The sequence below is a fragment of the Mastigoproctus giganteus genome, chromosome 6 (genome assembly GCF_048544385.1).
Source record: "Mastigoproctus giganteus isolate SK-2022 chromosome 6, ASM4854438v1, whole genome shotgun sequence".
Taxonomy (NCBI): Eukaryota; Metazoa; Arthropoda; class Arachnida; order Uropygi; family Thelyphonidae; genus Mastigoproctus; species Mastigoproctus giganteus.
Window position 1 is genome coordinate 162,758,149 of NC_143580.1, and position 19,422 is coordinate 162,777,570.

Genomic DNA, 19,422 nt, shown 5'->3' on the forward strand with positions numbered 1-19,422 from the left:
CAGAATCCTGTCCTAAAGCCAGTTGCTCTTTTGGTTGATTCTCATCAAGTATTCTTTCTAATCTGTTAGTAATGACCCTTGTGAACAACTTGTAGATGTGGAATAACAAGCTAATTGGTCTATAATTTCCAATTTATCTCCTTTCTTATGCAGCAAAACTATGATGGAATTATTCCACTCCTTAGGTGTCACGCCTTTTCTAATGCATTTTGCAAAGAATCTTGCCAGTTTCTATGTCATGTCTCTTCCTACCAATTTTAACAATTCTACAGTAACTTCATCTTCCCCTGGCACAGGGCTTTCTGATTCTTCAACACATGTTCTACCTCATCAGAAAGCATATCAGGTATGTCGTATGTGTTACCAATTTGTGATCCATCTTCCCCTTGCTCCTTGTATAATTCTCTATAGTAGTATTCTGCTATTTATAAGTACACCATCTCTATTTTTCAGTTTCATTTGTTTTCCTGTATTACTGCTCATAGCTGCTGATCTAAATCCTTTGTTTTCCCTTAATGCTTGTTCTAATTTTCTTGTGTTAAATCTTCTTATGTCCTCTCTAGGTCTCTTTCTAATGGCTTTCCATAACTCAGTATACTCAATTTTGTCCTTGTCAGTGTTTTTTTTTATCTTGCTCTTCATTTGTCGTCTTCGGTTCATCATGAAAAGTGTTTCCTGACTAAATTTTTCTTCTTTGGATTTCTTTTTACCTATAGATTCCTTGGGTTTTATCACTTTCAGCAAGTGTTAGTATTCCTCATCGATATCTTGGTCCTGAACAGTCTGCAGAAGCTCAAATTTGTTCTTAAGTTCCAGTACATACCACTTTTTCTCCTCTTCTGTTTTCTCCTCAAACTTGTTCAGGACGGTAACATTATTCATGATATATCTTCTGTTAGTGATATGTTATCTTCTGTTAAACAGAAATATGACCTTTTCAACAATGAAAAATACAGGAATACCTTGCATAGCGCGATTAATTCGTGCGAAAAATATACCGCACTATGTGAGGTATTATTATTATGTATTTTAATGCAATGTGTTCCAACAATTTGATTATACGGGTTGAGTTGCAAAAATATGAGTATTTGTTTACTATAAATTGATACACACGAACAAACTAAAATGATAAAAATGAAAAATACTAGTAAGTACAGTTCGAATGATTTTTAAACACTATGTACATACCAAAAGAATATCAGTGAAGTATGTACTGTATTTTTATTTTGAAAAATAACTGATCAGCTTAGTTTGTACAGTTTTTTTTTTATTCTTTTTATCTCTTTATAACATCGAATGTCATTTTGCAACGCCTGCCTTACTTTCATACCTCGTTCGATGTTTGGATCTAGAAGAACACTCAGCACCATTACATTTCTTCTTTCCACTCATTTCCATTTGCATATAAAGGTGTAACGTTTTTAAAAAATAATCTTTAATATAAATATTTGTACGGCTTACGCACAGTCAATGACCTCACCACTCGGAATCTAGTGTTTAGTAATGTATGAATGCTAGCAGAGTCCGTATATAATGTGAGTTGCGACAACAGTCAGTGTGGTCTTGAATCCATAATGCATTGGCCTACGTGCTGGCATAATACTCGCATACATATGAAATGTATTGGTGCCTAACGCAGTTAATTTTTTTTTCAATTTGTAAACTGCACTATAGTGAAACCCGCACTGTTCGAAACCGCACTATGCGAGGTATTCCTGTACTCCAATTCAGAAACATAGTAAAAGATAGGAAATAAATCAAAAATAAGTGGGAATGAATAAATTTTCTAACATTTTAAAACAATTTCTTAATATTATATTATTTCTGAATTATAAATAATAAATTTAAGAAATGATTACTTACACAATGTGTACAATATATTAGCATAGAATCATTAGAATCAGTAGAGGCATATAATGCAAGAAAGCAACTTATATTAGTACACTTTCAAGAATTATTTTGTAATATATTTGGTTGTTTTTTGTTTTACATTGGATTTTACTGTACATCATTCATAAAAATGTTCGCATTTGTTTAAACACTCAAATATATTTTTGAGCACATTTTCTTCACACTGAAGGCCTCGCTGCAAAGTTTCAAATGCTGGAAGGTTTAAATGTTGCCCTCATTACCTTTGTTGACCTCAATTTCATACAACTCATCATAGATATTTGTGACTAGTTCTTTGAATACACTCAAAAATTTGGAGTCACTCAGATATTCAGCTACTATGACATCATTATCAATTGCTAAAAATTAGTCAAGAACAATCTCTCTCAAGAACTGATCAAAACCTTGCTTGGAATTCTTCCCAAGATTGCTCAATATCTTGTAGTAGTTCATCCATCTCATCGCTGTTAATTGGTGCTTTAGCAAAACCTGCTTTTGTGAAAGTTCTTAATCACTGTTTCTGTCACATCTTGACTCCACACCTTCGACAACTCTGATCTGCACATACACAAATTTATAACAGAATCTATGTAGGTTGGTTTCTATTTTCAGTATAATTTTTTTCAGTAGGTGCCCTCGATAGTGCTTTGAATTCTTGAACCATTGGCTACAGTTTAGACGAGGTATTTGGGCTGAAGAAAACAAGCTTCATACTTGTAAGTTTCGAAATTACCGAGTTAAGGTGGGCAGGGCACTTGTTGACAACTAACATTTAATTTTAAAACCACTGTTCAAAAATTTTGCCATCCAAGATTTTTTGTTGTAGGCCAAATCTAACGACTTTACTCCTTTGAAACATGGAAGACTGCTGCACAAATTGGAGCAATGTGGCATTGGAGGCAAATTGCTGCTATGGATAAAGGGGTGGTTGAGGGGGAGAACACAGAGAGTGGTAATCAATGAACACCGCTCATCGTGGACTAATGTTATTAGTGGAGTCCCTCAAGGTTCAGTGTTGGGTCCATTATTGTTTTCTGTATTTATAAATAATATCGGTGATGGTATATCAAGCTTAATGGCCACGTTTGCAGACGATACAAAGGTTGGCAGGGTTGTTAAGGACTGACGCTATGCTGCTGCAACAGGATCTGGAAAGGTTGAGCAGTTGGGCTGAGAGGTGGCAAATGAAGTTTAACATTGACAAATGTAAAGTACTACATATGGGAAACAGCAACCCCAGAGCAACGAATTTAGTATCAACTCTGTGGTACTACACTGACAGTGGTAGAGAATGAAAAGGACTTGGGGGTAATTGTGCAGGCAGATATGAAGTTCTCTGAGCAGTGCAGACGGCTGCAAGAGTAGCTCATGGTGTCTTGTCAATGATATACAGGAATTTTTCTAGCAGGGATAAGGAGGTGATTATTCCCTTGTATAAGGCAATGGTCAGGCCACACCTTGAGTACTGTATACAGGTCTGGAGGCCTCATTTCAAGAAGGATGTAGAGCTGCTGGAACAAGCAGAGAGAAGGGCAACAAGGTTAGTGAATGGAACAAAGGGTTACTCGTACGAAGAAAGGCTTAAGTTTTGCAAATTACAGTGTCTGGAGACTAGGCACCGGCGAGGTGATCTGATAGAGGTGTATAAAGCCTTGAATGGCTTGAGCATGCTCAATGCTGATGGGATTCTTCCTCTTGCTCAGAATAATCACCTGAGAGAGCATAAATTCTAATTGAGGAAAGACAGAGGTAGGATAGATGTGCGGAAATTTGCCTTTAGCCAGCGGGTAGTTGGTTGGTGGAACAGACTTCCATCCCTTGTTGTGGAAGCTGATAGCCTAAATAAATTTAAGGCTCAGCTGGACAGGTATTTCGAACGAATGGAGGGGTGAAGTGGAATTTTTTTTTTTCGGCTGATGCTGCATAAGCTTGCTTTCTTGCATTATATGCCTCTACTAATGCTAAACATCGGGGTTGTTTACTTTTGCCTATTACCAAACGCTTAAGTTTTTCTTTACCAGCCATATTTGCACCAACCAAGTAATCCACTCATTATTTTTACTACCTTAACATTTATCACCTTTAAAAGTCAGTGTCTTGTTCGGCAAACATTTAAAAAATAGACATGTTCAACGTTGATGAAAATCAACGTTGAATATGTCTTTGGGCTCTTAGTCCAGAAGTTTTTTTAAAAACTGTTTCTTTCCGATGAGTACATCGATTTCGAGTAAGACATGGTGCTTTTTAAATTTGTCCGGCAAACAAGAACTATCTTGGAATGTTTTATGCCTTCCAGAAAAGATGCTTACTCCAAAGCCTTTTCTTTTATTAATGGCCCTGATATCGGCATCTTTTGATCTCGAATCAACTTCACCCACTTAAAAGGGGCTTTATCTACATCTTCATACAGGCACAGTTTCACACGCTTCCGACTGGGTCTCAGTTTCTTCAAACAGTTTGTAAATCGAAACAATGTTTTTCAGAATGGTTGACACACTACTTGCAGGGATACCAAATTGATTTCTTTTTTTCTTTTCTCTTAACACCCCGATTTACACTATTAAGCACTTCCACTTTTTTAACTACACTCAATTACCTCTTAGATGTTGTAAGGTTACTTGCACAGCAGCTAAAACAAAACTGATTTAGGGACCACTTGTATACCTACCATGTAAACAGACAGGTGAAATTTAGCAAAACTGTGGATGACGCGATTCTGCAAAACAGATTAGTTTCCTGGATGAAGGAAAATCATTCTCTATTAATTCTGTAACAGGGTGTTAACAGTAGAAAAGGTTGACCAGAGCCAATGTCCTTGTCGGAAATATGCCTTAACCTTTGCCAATGGCTTTGGACACAGATAGCAGTTGAACAGCATGACTTCTCAGTACAGTAGAGGCAGTTGTATAGGTTTTACAGGCACCATCAAATTGTGGAATGTTTTAACTCTTAATTTGTGCTTTTTACATCATCAGCTCTATTGCCTAAAGGCCAGAGGTGTGAACAATACATACTCAGTTCTCTCGAAATCTGTTAGTTATATGGAAATTTTCTTCATTATATGGAAACTATATTTTCAATTTAATGACCAAGGGGAAATTAAAACAAATTTGCTGAATACAAAAATTCGCTATATGGAACTCGTTAAAGAGAGGTCCGACTGTATTTTACAAATAGTCAAAATAACCCTGGAAAAATGTGTTGTAAAGTTGAACTTTAAAATTATTTATTAATATAGAAAGAAATAAAATTATAGAAATTACTCTTCAATTCGCAAATACAACTTGTGAGGAAATGGGCATTTCAATAGGAAGGATGAAGATAAAAAAGAAATGCCAGGAGAAATGGCAAAGGATGCTGCACTGTCTCTCCAAGAAGAATTAAAATGAGCAACATACAAATGCCTGGAAAGGTTCCGTTGAGAATTGGAGGTTCATTTAAAAGCAATTGACGAAATTCTTTCAACGTTTGCCATTATTCAACCGTATAATTTAGTTGTGAAGAAAGAAGAATTTCGTCATCAAAAAATCTTATTAGAAATTGATCGACTAAGATGCCACTTACAAGTTGCAAAAATAACTGTTGTGGAAGCAAAACAGTGGACAGTCTTGCAGTTCATAGAGTTAATTATAAAGTGGGATTTTTCAGTATCCCTAACAAATTTATTATTATGGTTAAGGTTCTTTTTAACAGTAGTGTATCTGCAGCTTCTTGCAAAACAAACTTTTCCAAATTAAAATTAATTAAAAATTACTTCTACTCATCAATAGGCCAGACTAGATTATCAAATCTAGCTATATTATCTATTGAAAATAAATATGCCAGTAAAATAGATTTTGATGAGGTTATTGATAAATTTGCCGAAATGAAGACACAAAAATGGAAACTATAAATCTCTTGTGTTATGGATTTTCACATTTTGTATCTTTTTCTCTTTTTGTTACATTAAATACTATGTAAATACACTGTACTTTTATTCACTGAATGTTTAACATTCCTTATTTTTCTGTGATTTCATAAAATAAATTAAGCTTTAAGACATTTTTTTTTCAAGTTGATAACATTATTTATGGAGTGACACCAGAAGGATCCACCCTAGGTGCAAAAGACTGTAGGCACACTGCTGGTTAAATCCCTGAACTTTTTGATCAAACCACGTATAACATCATTTGTTTCATTCACTTTTGATATACTTTTCTATAGCATAAAGCTGAAAGGTGCTAGGCATTCCACATTTTTTACTTGTTCACACAACTCAGTGTGTGTGTGTGTGTGTGTGTGTGTGTGTGTGTGTGTGTGTGTGTGTGTGTGTGTGTGTGTGTGTGTGTGTGTGTGTGTGTGGTTGAATTCAGCAAATAATTGAAAAGTAACTTTTGAGGGCCACAGAAACCTATCTCAAGGGGCATGCATTTATATACTCAAGTGCAGCTCTGCACTTGAGTATATAAATCACATGTATAATACTGAAAATCACATACATGTGCTACTTACCCATAGAGGTAGTAAAAGAAGGATAAGATATAAAATCCAAGTTTGACCCAACCCTCCTTCATTGCTCGATTTAGTTGTTCTGCATTCATTATAGTGGTGGGATCGTACAGGCCATGTCCACTCATTACTGGTCTTGTTCTGTACCTTTATTTTAAAATATTATAAAATAACACTGTTAAATAAAAAAAAAAAATCACATCACCAAAATTTCACTAATAATAAACCATGTGCCAAATCTTAGAAATCTGACTCTGGAAATGAATAAATATAAATCCATCCTGTGCTGAATACCATTCAGCACAGTTACTTCCAAATTAATAATAATAAAACTAGCAAGGTATTAGTATGATTTATTAATATTATCAACATTAATTATTATATAAATAACAATGAATATAGATGAATTAATTAATATATAATACAAACACAAGTAAATTTACAGCCTCAGGTGTATTAAGAGCTATAAAGCAGTGTAGGCAGCATTGGTACACCCAGAAAAATTGTTTGGGGAGGGGGCTTGTGCATTCATATTGTTAGAAAACAAAAATAAAACAAAATGCTCTAATAATAATTTTATCATACATTCATATTGGCTACTTTTACAAATATGAAAAAGTGATGGTATACATATAAAAAACAAAATGCTCTCGAGGGAGCTTTAATAATAATAGTTTTAGTTTCCCCATACGAATGCATCTGTGGCATGTACGTTAAAACAGTTTTGTATATAACTAGGAAAAAAGTAAGTACTGCAAAACGAATCATTCATATTGCAAAGACAAGTGCCCATGAGTTGCACATCAACACTTCAAATAAAAAAAAAAAAAAAAAACTGCTCACTCTATGGACAAAGTAAAAATAAATAACAATTATTTATCCTGGAGTGGTTGCATTTTATTTGAAGTGTTACTGCAATACCAAGGCAATTCATGTTAACTACTCACTGCAATATGAGATCAATGCATTTTGTGGAAAACTTGGTTTGCTCATAGTTATGTACAAAACAAGAGTACTTTTTTACTTGTACAATTATGGAATATGAATACAGTCAGTCCTCGTATAACACATGTTTACACTACATGAATTCGATTATACACGATTTATAAATAGGGGATCGATATCATATATAACATGAACCGAACTTGCTTATGCACGATTCGCCTTTGTGTTTACAAGAAATTGCAGTCGAACGTGGAATCACCCCAACTGAATGCAACACGATAGGAATGAAGAGAAGATTCAGAAAGTGTATTTATGTTTTTTATATCAATGAAGGGGAAACACATTTCACCATAATAACATAAAAACCCACCCAATTCCAGCTATCGGTATTATCGCAAATGCAATTAGATCGAGTTTACAACAGATTCCACTAGCGGAAATGCAACTGGAAATTGTTTTTATTGTTTAATGGCAGTAATCCCCAGAAATATGCTTTAGTAAAATGTGAGCTAGTGAGGTGTTAATATTGTGTCTCTTGTTTTTTTTTTTTTTTTTTTTTTTTTTTTTTAAGGAACATTAGCAACTAAGGCCATATTGCTCCGGGATATGCAGTGGTCATTCCCTGACCTTTCCGCATCCTCCGTATTTGGTGGTGACTGGCTCGAACCCCGGTCTAATCAAGAAGCGTGTGCTGCACACTGCTGCTCCTTCCCACCTGGCTACAGAGGCACCTAGTGCCTTTACGGTGTTGTTTATTCAGTTGCTACACATGCACAGCTTTGTTTATGTGTATCACACGTGCCTCCTCATTTTGTAATTGTGCTTTATTCCTTAAAAATGAGTAAAAAGGAAGGGTCCTGGTGAAGATACTACAAATTCAGAGAGAAAAAGAAAAGCAATATCGATAAACAGAGGCGGACTGGGTAAAAAAATTCTTACCCGAGAAAATTTGTAGTGGCCTCATACTAGGGTTTATGGCCAAAATCACACACTGGCCTCTGGTCCATCGGGGTTTCCCCGCTAAGGCTTGTGGCCAGTCCGCCTCTGTCGATAGAGAAAAAAATAAATAAAATATGAAATTGAAAGACGCTTTGAGCAAAATGAAAGACCATGTGATATTGCATGTGCTACAGGCTAAATGAGGCAACGCCAAGAATTAGAAAGAATGCAGAGAAAATAAAAACAACTTTCATAGCAGGAACAACTCAAAGTGTAATTAAAATTCATAAGATCAAGACAAAGAATTGGAAGAGATGGAACGGCTGTCATCTGTTTGGATAGAAAATCAAATAAAGAACAAGTTTGCTTACGATAGAAGCAAAAGCATTAGCAATATTTTATTATGTAATAGTCATAATAAAATATGTAAGTATTTTATTACGACTATTACATAATAAAATACTTACGTATTTTATTACGATTATTTATTGTGTTTGTTAATGTTTTGGTTACAAATGTGTGTTCAATCTTGGGTGGTCGGCATCTAACCCTATTTTTCCCATAGGGCCTGTTGTTTAGATTGCACTAGGGTTTCTAGGAACACAACTATCGTGCTATACAAGGGTTGACTGTATATAATAACACAAACCATATTAATAATAATTTATTGGGCTATGTAAATATAACCACAGGAAACCTTGGCGTGGCTTCCCAAAACAGCTGCCTCTAAATTCTTTCTCCAATTCATGGCTTGTGCATATTATCCATGCGATATATGATATGAACTTTTTGAAGCAGGCAGCCCTAACTTCATGTTTAGAAGTTTATGCTTCATAAGCATCACATTCTAAACTGTTGCTTTGGCAGCAGTGGAAAGTTTCCCAAAATGAGCAATAAATTGTGCACTGATTTAGCACTGCAATTGAGACAAATGCACAGTGAAACAACTTCCAGGACTATATTAAAAACATAAATGAAACTGCTTACTTCCCAAGTTCATGATTCAGTCTGAGTACCAGCAGCTGTTCAAACCAATGAAACATACCTCACTTCCGGAAACAATGGCAAAGACTCCCACTGTGTGTATAATTTACAATACCAAAGCAACAGCTATTAACAGTGGAATTTCTATATTATTATTATAGTAGAATCTCAAAAATCTGGAACTTTTTGAATACACTGCCCTTGGGCAGTGAGAAAACAGGATGACCAGACCTAAAAAAAAAAAAAAACAAACACACACTGCAGGTGTCAATTCACACATTATGTTTGATTAATACTTCCAAACATCAATTCCTTTCCATTTTTCTATATTGTATGTCATTGTTACTATGTATTTCCAACACATAAAAGCATTAATTCTGCAAAACTTTCAATACTAGTTCATAGTATAGTACAGCAGTATGTATTTAGTTTCTAAGATAATTCAATTATTGAAATAATATTGCATTATTTATACCTTTTATTAAAAAATATTGGAACAATACCCACACCCAAGACGGCAATCAAATTTATGACCTTTATTTTTAAGTATTTATGCAAAAATGCTAAAGTGAATTTAAGTGTGAACTATTGTTTGCAATCTAATAACTAAATTCTCCAAATGAATGCCAAGAAATCTGTGATCTACTTTGTATACTAGAACTGTCAGAGTAGCTGGTGCCAATCCTGAAATAGGCATCTGAAAAGCGAATTTTAGTAAAGCATCAATGCATGTAAAATTATCTTAAAAAATAAATCACTGGAATGAGGATGTGGTTCTGTTAAAAATGTTATCATTCATAATAAATTAAATCAAAGTCAACCATATAAAAATCCATAATAAGACTCAAGACTTTATTCCTTACCTATTAATGTGATATACAATGAGTGGAAGATTCAAGAGAACTGTAATCCATTCACCAGCAAAAAGAAATAGCACACTAAAAAAAATTTGAAGTGCATATTCAGGAAGCACAAGCTGCAAATCAAATTAAGCAAATGTTATCATAAAAAAATTAATCTAACTGAAAATAAATGCAAAATATGCTCAAATTTCTGCTAATGAAGTTAACTTAAACCAGAATAACCCCTCTTTTCTTTTCTTTCTTTTTTTTTTTTTTTTTTTTTGGTAAAACCTCAAGATTATTAAATATGGTAAAAATCTTTCTATTTATGTTCTATAAGTTTTATACCACATGTAACATTCTTCATACAAATAATAATTAAAAAATTTGATGATTTAAAAAAATGAGAGAAATTACGTTTTGCTCTATCCCTATTTCAAATTTATAGTTTCAGAATTTGAAAAAGAAACACAATCTTAAATTTCAGATTCACATCTGATTTATGATAGCTCAATTTTTGATGATCCACATTTACAACTTAATTACCACCACCGTTATTATTTCTGGCAGTCTTACTCACACTCATTGCATGTTGCTGATACAGTTTTTCTTCCAGTTGTACACACAAAGAAACATACATCACTCAGGCAGCTTTGCCTTCCAGTGTGCTCTAGTACTACTCTTAAATGCTCGAGTACATTTGGCATTTTGGTTTATTTCATCCTTAATAATGACTTAAAAAAAGAAAACTATTATTTACTAATTGCACTCTAAAGCATGGGTGGTAGTATCCATCCGAGAATAAGTAACATTAGTCTTCTCCTTAGGTGAAGCTTTACTTATTCGAAGTAGTGCAATATCATGGCAACTCGTTGTGAAGGTATTCACAATATGAGATAACTTAAAACGATGCAGTTTTATTAATATTCTGATTTATTCAGATATAGCTATGTATTTCTGATGCACTTGCACTATATTTATACATAGTTACTAATTGCACTTACTGCATAATGTTGCTACAGTTTTGTTTCTGCACTTCCACACAAAGAAACATAGATTACCCAGTCAGTTATTCTCAACAAACTCCAAGTGCTAAATATCAGTGTATGTTTGGCATTTCATTCTTAAAAATGCTGACAATTTTAAGGATGTAAAGGAAAGGTCGGCATTCACCTGATGTGTTGTTAATAAAGGTAGCAGAAAGGCTATCACATTACAAGTGAAAAGAAAAAAAGTGATAACCCAGAGTGGGCTAAGTAATAATATTAGGGCCACCAGTTAATTGGGGGCAACCATTTATTTGGGACAAATCTTAAAAAATAGAACCAAATCAAGAAAATAGCCAGGGTTTACTTTGCTTAATTGGGACATGTCATTTAATAGGAGCAGGAGACTGCAGCATTCGAGATGTCCATACGATTGTCTCCAACCGAAACACAAGGTACAGTCAGATTTCTGGAGGTCACAACCATAAAACAATTAGCAGTCACTGTTTATTGGGCTTTTCTGTTAGTGCAATCTGTCATAAACAGATAGTAAACTCAATCTTATTGAATTTGCCATAATACCGACAGCTCGAATTCTGTGGGTTATTATGGTGAAGTGTGTTTACACTTCCATGAAATCTTCAAGCATATATATAAAAAAAAAATTTCAGAATTTTCTCTTCATTCCTATTTTTAAAGCTTCGTTGTGTGTTGCTTTGGTTTTTTTTTTTTTTTTTTTTTAGGAGCATTAGCAACTAAGACCATATTGCTCCGGGAATATGCAGTGGTCATTCCCTTGACCTTTCCGCATCCTCCGTATTTCGTGGTGACGGGCTCGAACCCCAGTAAAGCTTCATAACTTGTTACTCCGTTCTCACTTGTGCGTATCGTGTTACTTGAAATGTGTGTATGCCATGTTATTTGTTATTGATTGCTCATCTTTTTACTGTTTTAAATTTTAACCCACACCCACAAATGTCAACTAGTTAGTATGCACATATTACAGTATGTATTGATTATTCTGATTATAACGTATATTTTTCCGATTTTCAAGTATCATTTAATTTTTTAATTGGTAAGGTAATAAAGTGTAAATTTGTGCTTGATGTATCCTTACTTTTATAGCCTGTGGATAATATTCCTCCTATTTTCGCTAATTAGAATCGCTGTTTAATAGAATTAAAATTCAATTCACAAACGTGATCACAATGACCAGTGCTTACTACACATCGTACAGTGAACCAATTGTAAAGCAGGGGTCCACTGTATTTTTAACTATTTATGTGAAACTTCGCATAATTGGGGCAGCCACTTAATCGAGCCAAAATGCACTAGTCCCAATGTGTCCCAAATAACCGGAATTGACTACACACACACAATAAGTGCTGGTTATAGTGATCACTGGTTATTGGATCAGCTGCTTTACAGAATAAAATTTCGAAGAACCGATTCAAATCAATAAAATGCAATACACTTTCATCGTTTATTAGAATCAATTTTGAATGCCTCTGATATTTTTCTAAAGCACATTTCTGGAGGTCATATCCGTAAAACAATAAAATCAATTTGCAGTTTCTGGTTTATTGGGCTCTTCTGTTAATGCAATAAACTATCTTATTACATTTGCAATAATTCCAATTGCTCGAATTCTGTGTTTTAACGTCATGATGGTAAAAGTTTTACCCCTTCGCCGAAATCTGCTCTTCATTTCTATATCTAAACTTCGTCTCACTTCCATGTGTCGCACTATTTCCAATTTGTGTGTGCCGTGTGCTTTGTTATTGATTGACGCTTATCTTTTTTACTGTGTTTTACATTTTACTAGCAAAAAAAAAAAATCAGTGAATTATAGAAACGTACAATAAATTAAACCTGTCTTGTCAACGAGAAGCAGCAGTAAAATTAGGAGTGTCTCAGTCATCTTTATCAAAATTATTAACACCACGTCATACATTAAACACTAATGTGATTAGTGAAACCAGAAAAAGGAAGTGTGAAGGGAAATGCCAAACAGTAGATGAAGCTCTGTTCGTTTGGTTAAAACAGGCCAGCTCATTTAATGCACCAATAAATTGTAGCATTCTTCTTCAAAAAGGCTAATGATTTTTCTGAAAAACTACACAAAAAGTTTAAGGCGATGGACAGATGGCTGACAAGATGGAAGGAGAGGCATGATATTATTTACAAAAAACTTCAAAGAAAAACAGGATTCCAATAGTTCTGGAGCTGACACTTGGCCTCTTGGCAAACTGTGCTAAGCACTTATAATCTTGAAGACATTTTTAATACAGATGAAACAGGGTTGTACTACAAGGCTACCCCAGGCCACTGCATGATTTTTAAAAATTCCTGTGTCTGCAGAAAATAATAAAAAGGACAGGATTACAGTTCTTTTAACATGTAACATGGGAACAATCAAGATGAAGCCATTAGTTATCGGCAAGAGTAAATCGCCTAGATGTTTTAAAGGAGTTAAACTGCTGCCAATTCAATATGCCAATAATGCCAAGGCTTTGGATGACAGCTTCTTTATTTGAAGATTATCTTCGTAAATGGGATTTGCAATTGGATAAGAAAAACAGAAAAAAATGCATTGGCTTTGGACAACTGCTCAGCTCATCCAAAGTTGACTTTCAAAAACATTGAATTACTTTTTCTACCTTCAAATACCACATCACTGATTCAACCTCTCAGCCAGGGAATAATAAAAACCTTTAAGACCTTTTATAGATTGGATATGAGGCAAAGAATCATCCAGTCTATAGATGAAGGTTTGGGAACATCATCCAATATCGCAAAGCAGATAACTGTTCTAGATGCACTTTATATGACAATGAGTGCCTCGAATGAAGTTTCCGAAACCTGCATTAGCAACTGTTTCAAAAAATTTGGATTAATTATTCATGATGTTCAAACTGAGTCACAATACTGATCACGTCGAAAAGCCTGAAGACATGGGTGAACAGGAGTTTAATGATTGGGTGGACACAGATGGCAATCTACAAGTTACTACAGCTTTAACATATGAAAAAATTGCCCGGTCAGTTACCGAGCAATTTTTTCATAATTTTGCTAATTTCATAATTTTTCATAATTAGATAATTTCACTAAGGAGGAGGAGGAGGAAAATGAAGATGAATCCGAACGAATTCCAGTTACAAAACTGGCAAACTCGTGAAGCCATAGCCATCATGAGGAGGGTGTTGGAAGAAACTGGTATAAGTGATCATGAATATACTGTTACACAAGATTGATAAAATCTATATAAAATCTATAAATAGACATTGTAGTGATAATTTAGAGCAATCTAAAACAAGTGACTATTTTAAATTATAACCATATTACAAAGTGTTATGTATAATTAAAGTGTTATGTTAATTAAGCTATGTATGTAAGTATAAATTTATTTTTATACTTATGATTTTCACATATCATTTCTTCCGATTTTCACTTATCATTTAATTGGTAATAAACCTTTGGTAATAGAGTGTAAATTGGTGCTTTATCTTTATTGTCTCTGGATAATATTTGTCAATTTTCTTTTATTAGAATCACAATTCAATTTGCAAACATAATCACTATAACGGCACTTACTGTATTTAATAACAAACTTATAGCATAACAAGTATTATTGCTGCATAACCAGTGCAAAGCATTATTGCTGCATTTCAGTATATTAGTTTAGTGTACTATTCTCAATTAAACTGAATTTCACAGGAAATCATGCCTCAGACAAGAGCAACAAAGCAAAGGGCTCAAAGTAGTGGGAGTGCTTTGGCTTAGGGAAAAATTGAGGGGGGTTATCCTCAGAATCAAGGCCTTACGAAATGTACTACTTGTTGGATGTTTGCAGATCTATTGGAATGGGACATGATACAGCCAAGGGGGATGCCTTTGTGTGTGTTCAACGTAAAGAGTGCGAGGATATTATGCATAAACTCAGCATTCTGATGGGCATTTAAGAAAAATTGAAAAACAGGGTGGATGCCCCCCAAAGGAATTAAACTAGTAGCCCACATCAATGCCAAAGCTTGTGTTTTTACCTCAGGCAACACAACAGCAACCTCTAAGACAGAATACACCATTCCCACAGAAGGTAGCTATCTTCTGTGACTCTATAGTCGGGGAAATATATTGTGCAAAAAAGATAGGTGGAATAGGACCAAGGTATGTCTGCCAGGTGCAAAAGTAGTAGTAGTAGTGGCATGTGATGTAAGAAAGCAAGTGTATGAGCTTAGGCAGCATCAACCAAAAAATAAAAATAAAAATAAATAAAAAAAAATCATCACACCATTCCCTCCAAATGCCTGTCCGGGTCCTTCTTAAATTTATTTAACCTATCAACTTCCACAACGACAGATGGAAGTTTGTTCCAGCAATTAACCACCCACTGGCTAAAGGCAAATTTCCGCACATCTATTCTACACCTGTCTTTTCTTAATTTGAATTTATGCCCCCTTAGGTTCGTAATCTGAACAAGTGGAAGGATCCCATCAGAATTCAGCGTGCTCAACCCATTCAAGGCCTTATACACCTCAATCAGATCACCGCACAGGTGCCTGGTCTCCAGCCACTGCAATTTGCAGAACTTAAGCCTCTCTTGGTAAGAGGATCCCATCATTCCCCGCACCAATCTTGTTGCCCTTCTCTGTACACGCTCAAGCAAATCTACATCCTTCCTAAAATGAGGGACAATCACCTCCTTTTCCCTGCTAGAAAAATTCCTATATATCACTGACAAAACCACATGACCTGCCCTGGCAGGTCATCGGGTTTTGACCATGATGATGACTGAGAGCAAATATCATCTTTTAAGGACACAAAAGGTGATACTATGAACACGGCACAAATGGATGTTCAGTACAGGGAAATATTGAGAAAAAGTCGTGAGTTAGGGTTAAATTTGAAAGTGTGTGCAATTTTGCCCAGAAATGATAAGAGGGAATATATAATGAGAGCCTTGTCAATCAAATTTGGCTCTGGAGAGATCATGCAAGGCTCCCAGGGTACAATTTTTCTCAGCATGGTCTGTGCTTGTTAACAGAGTAAACTACTTCTACAGGGATGGGATACACTAAAAAGAAAAAGTACAAGAATATTTGCTGATGCTATTGATGCAAGGTTAGGTGGGTCAGAAACTGCTAGCTTGGAGGAATACACAGACTGATATATTAACAATAGCCATGGGCAGAATTAAAAAATGATTCTTGCACTATTTACACTGGTTTGTTTGTTTGGTTTTTAGGAGCATTAGCAACTAAGGCCATATTGCTCCAGGATATGCGGTGGTCATTCCCTGACCTTTCCGCATCCTCCGTATTTGGTGGTGACGGGCTTGAACCCCGGTCTAATCAAGAAGTGTGTGCTACGCACTGCAGCTCCTTCCCACCTGGCTACGGAGGCGCCTATATTTACACTGGAATATGCAGCAGCTCAGAAAGCAAAGTACTGGAGTTTTTCAAGGTCGTGTAGGTCATTTTGGAACAAGGAAATACTTGAGCTATGTCATGGTAACTAAGAGTAAGAACAGATATATGAATACTTGAATGTAAACCAATGCTAAGAACAGTTTTTTTGCTAATACTGTAATTTGCCTAATGATGTAATTTGTATCATTTGCCACTACTAAAAAGATTCTTCAGCTCTTATGCTCATCTTCAATGACACTCAGATCTCTCTCTCTCTCTCTCTCTCTCTCTCCCTCCCTCCCTAAGCACATCACAAATATTGTTTCCTCTACATCTAAAAATCTGGGTTTTCTCTTTAGCTCTCAGATTTACTTTTCTTCTGAAAAACTCTCTCTGTACAAATCTCAAATTCGGGCAGTGCCCAATAATCTCTCACAGGCTTAGACTCCATCCAAAAGAGGGCAGTTAGTTAATAACCCATTCGCTTACACTCCATTCTGTCTCAGAGATGTTTTGTTTCTGCCGTATGCCTTCTCTATACATATTTCCATGGGCACAGTTCTTTTAAATTGGCATCTAATTCTCCCCCACCCTCCAAACCAATCTGAACACATCACCAGTCAATATCCATTTACTCTCCAACTTTCAACTCACAGAACTAACTTCTTTTCTTCCCTATTTATTCCTTCAACTTCCATTCACTGTAACAACCTCCCTTCACAATGATTTTCTGAAAATTATAATCTAAAGTTCAAGTCTAATGTCAACAAGTATCTTGTTTCAGATCTTGGAGAATGGGTGCAAGAGTACATGAGAACAGGCAAAGTTTTTATGGCTCCAGCAAATAGAGAAGTTTTTGCTTTTTTATTGACTTAAATTGGCATATTAATTTATTTTTTAAAGTTGCTTTATATTCCTAGTAACAATATTTTAGTTTAAATTGAATTTAGATAGAGATTTTGTAGGTTATTACTTAGTATCAGTAAGGGTATCAAATCCACGTATGGACAGGTTTTGCAGCTACTGCGAAAGAAAAGTTTTTAATTATACTTAGCCGCTTTATTGACTTAATTGTTAAATTAAATTAAACAACGTGTGCTAGCGTAAGGTTTAAAGGAAAACTAGATAGCGAGTATATAGTATCAATTAATCAGTAAAATTTATTAATCTTATTAAATTTTATTGTCAATTGAATTGTACTTTTTTAACTAAATAAATATAGCAACCTAGTTATTACAAACGTAACATCATAAATTAATACATATAAGTTGACAGGGGATAAGAAAGTCATAACATAAGTCGGAGATAATATTCAATACCAAAATACACACACATATATATATATATATATATATATATATATATATATGTGTGTGTGTGTGTTATAACTGCACTGGGATATAGGTTTAGGGTTATATTTTGTATTGGAATTTTATTGAACTTGAACAGAAATCATGATTTAGACCAGAGCAGCAAAGCAAAAGGCTCAAACTAGTGGAAGTGCTATGGTTAAGGGGAGAACTGGGGGGGGGGTTGTCCTCTGAATGACAGTCTACTGAAATGCATTGCTTGTTTGATGTTTGTGGGGCAATCAGGAATGGGGCATGATATTGACAGGGGAATGTCTTTGTGTGTGTGCATGCAATGTAAGGAGTGTGGGGAAATCAGGCGCCAACTTGGCATTGTTGTGGGCTTATATGACAGCTTGAAGGACAGGGTGGATGCCCTTGAAGGATTTAAATCGAGGGGCCCATCAAGCTCTCAACTGCCCACATCAATGCCAGGGCTTGCACATCACACAACACAATGGCAACCCCCAAGGCAGAATGCACTGGTCCCAAAGGAACCAGTTGTAGTTAACTATGTTATGTTGTTTGTTATTTTGGTTTTTAGGAGCATTAGCAACTAAGGCCATATTGCTCCGGGATATGCGGTGGTCATTCCCTGACCTTTCCGCATCCTCCGTATTTGGTGATGACTGGCTCGAACCCCGGTCTAATCAAGAAGCGTGAGCTACGCACTGCTGCTCCTTCCCACCTGGCTACGGAGGCACCAGTTGACTCTATTGTCACAGAAATGGGGAACATATTGTGCAAAAAGGATAGATGGAACAGGACCAAGTTATGTCTGCCAGGGGCAAAGGTTGATGACGTTCTGGAAGATATCATCCTTCAAGGGCACAAAGGGTGATATTCAGAGGAGGATTTAATGGCGGGCGCACCAGGCGCGCGCCCCGGGCCCCGACTTCTGAAGGGCCCATGCAAAACCACAACAAATTAGTTGAACATATTAGTTCAAAACTTTGTGATTATTATTATGCTATTATTAATTATATTATACATATATTATATTCAAATTTTATTGGAAATAAAACATTAATAGTGCATAATATTTTTTATTTATTTAAAAAAATGGTTAACATGTATTTTTATTTTCCCTGTCTCTCTCTCTCTTTTTTTTTAAGGAGCCCAATATTTTCTTCTGCACCTGGGGCCTCAACCGACCTTAATCCGCTCCTGGTGATATTGTTGTACACGTTGGCACTAATGATATTAAGAGTAGGAGATCGGCAGATTTACTTAACAAGTACAAGACAATGCTGAAAAAAAGCCGTGAGTTAGGGTTGAATTTGAAAGTGTCTGCAATTCTGCCCAGACACGATAGGAGGGAGTATATGATGAGAGCCTTGTCGATCAATTCTGCCCTGGAGAGATTTGAGCTTTGCACAAGGGGGTAGAATTTTTCTCAGCTTGGTCTGTGCTTGTTAACAGGAGGGACGGCTTCTACAGGGATGCGATACACTTAAATAGAAAGGGTGCAAGAATATTTGCTGATGCTATCGAGGCAGAGTTAGGTGGGTCAGAAAACTGCTAGCTTGGGGGGGGGGGATACACGGACTAATAGATTAACAGTAGCCGCTGGCAGAAGTAAAAGTGATTC

General features: G+C 35.5%; 1 protein-coding gene across 4 annotated transcripts in view; it reads right to left on the reverse strand.

Annotated features, from left to right (window-relative positions):
* Positions 1–19,422, reverse strand: part of cni (protein cornichon) — a 154,116-nt gene that overhangs the window by 45,952 nt on the left and 88,742 nt on the right. For all 4 annotated transcript variants that reach the window (XM_090375450.1, XM_090375453.1, XM_090375452.1 and 1 more), the window contains exons 3-4: positions 10,110–10,222; positions 6,382–6,525 (exon numbers count right to left, since the gene is read on the reverse strand). In XM_090375450.1, the coding sequence (XP_090231576.1) occupies positions 6,382–6,525; positions 10,110–10,222 (257 nt within the window). The remainder of the gene's footprint in view (positions 1–6,381; positions 6,526–10,109; positions 10,223–19,422) is intronic.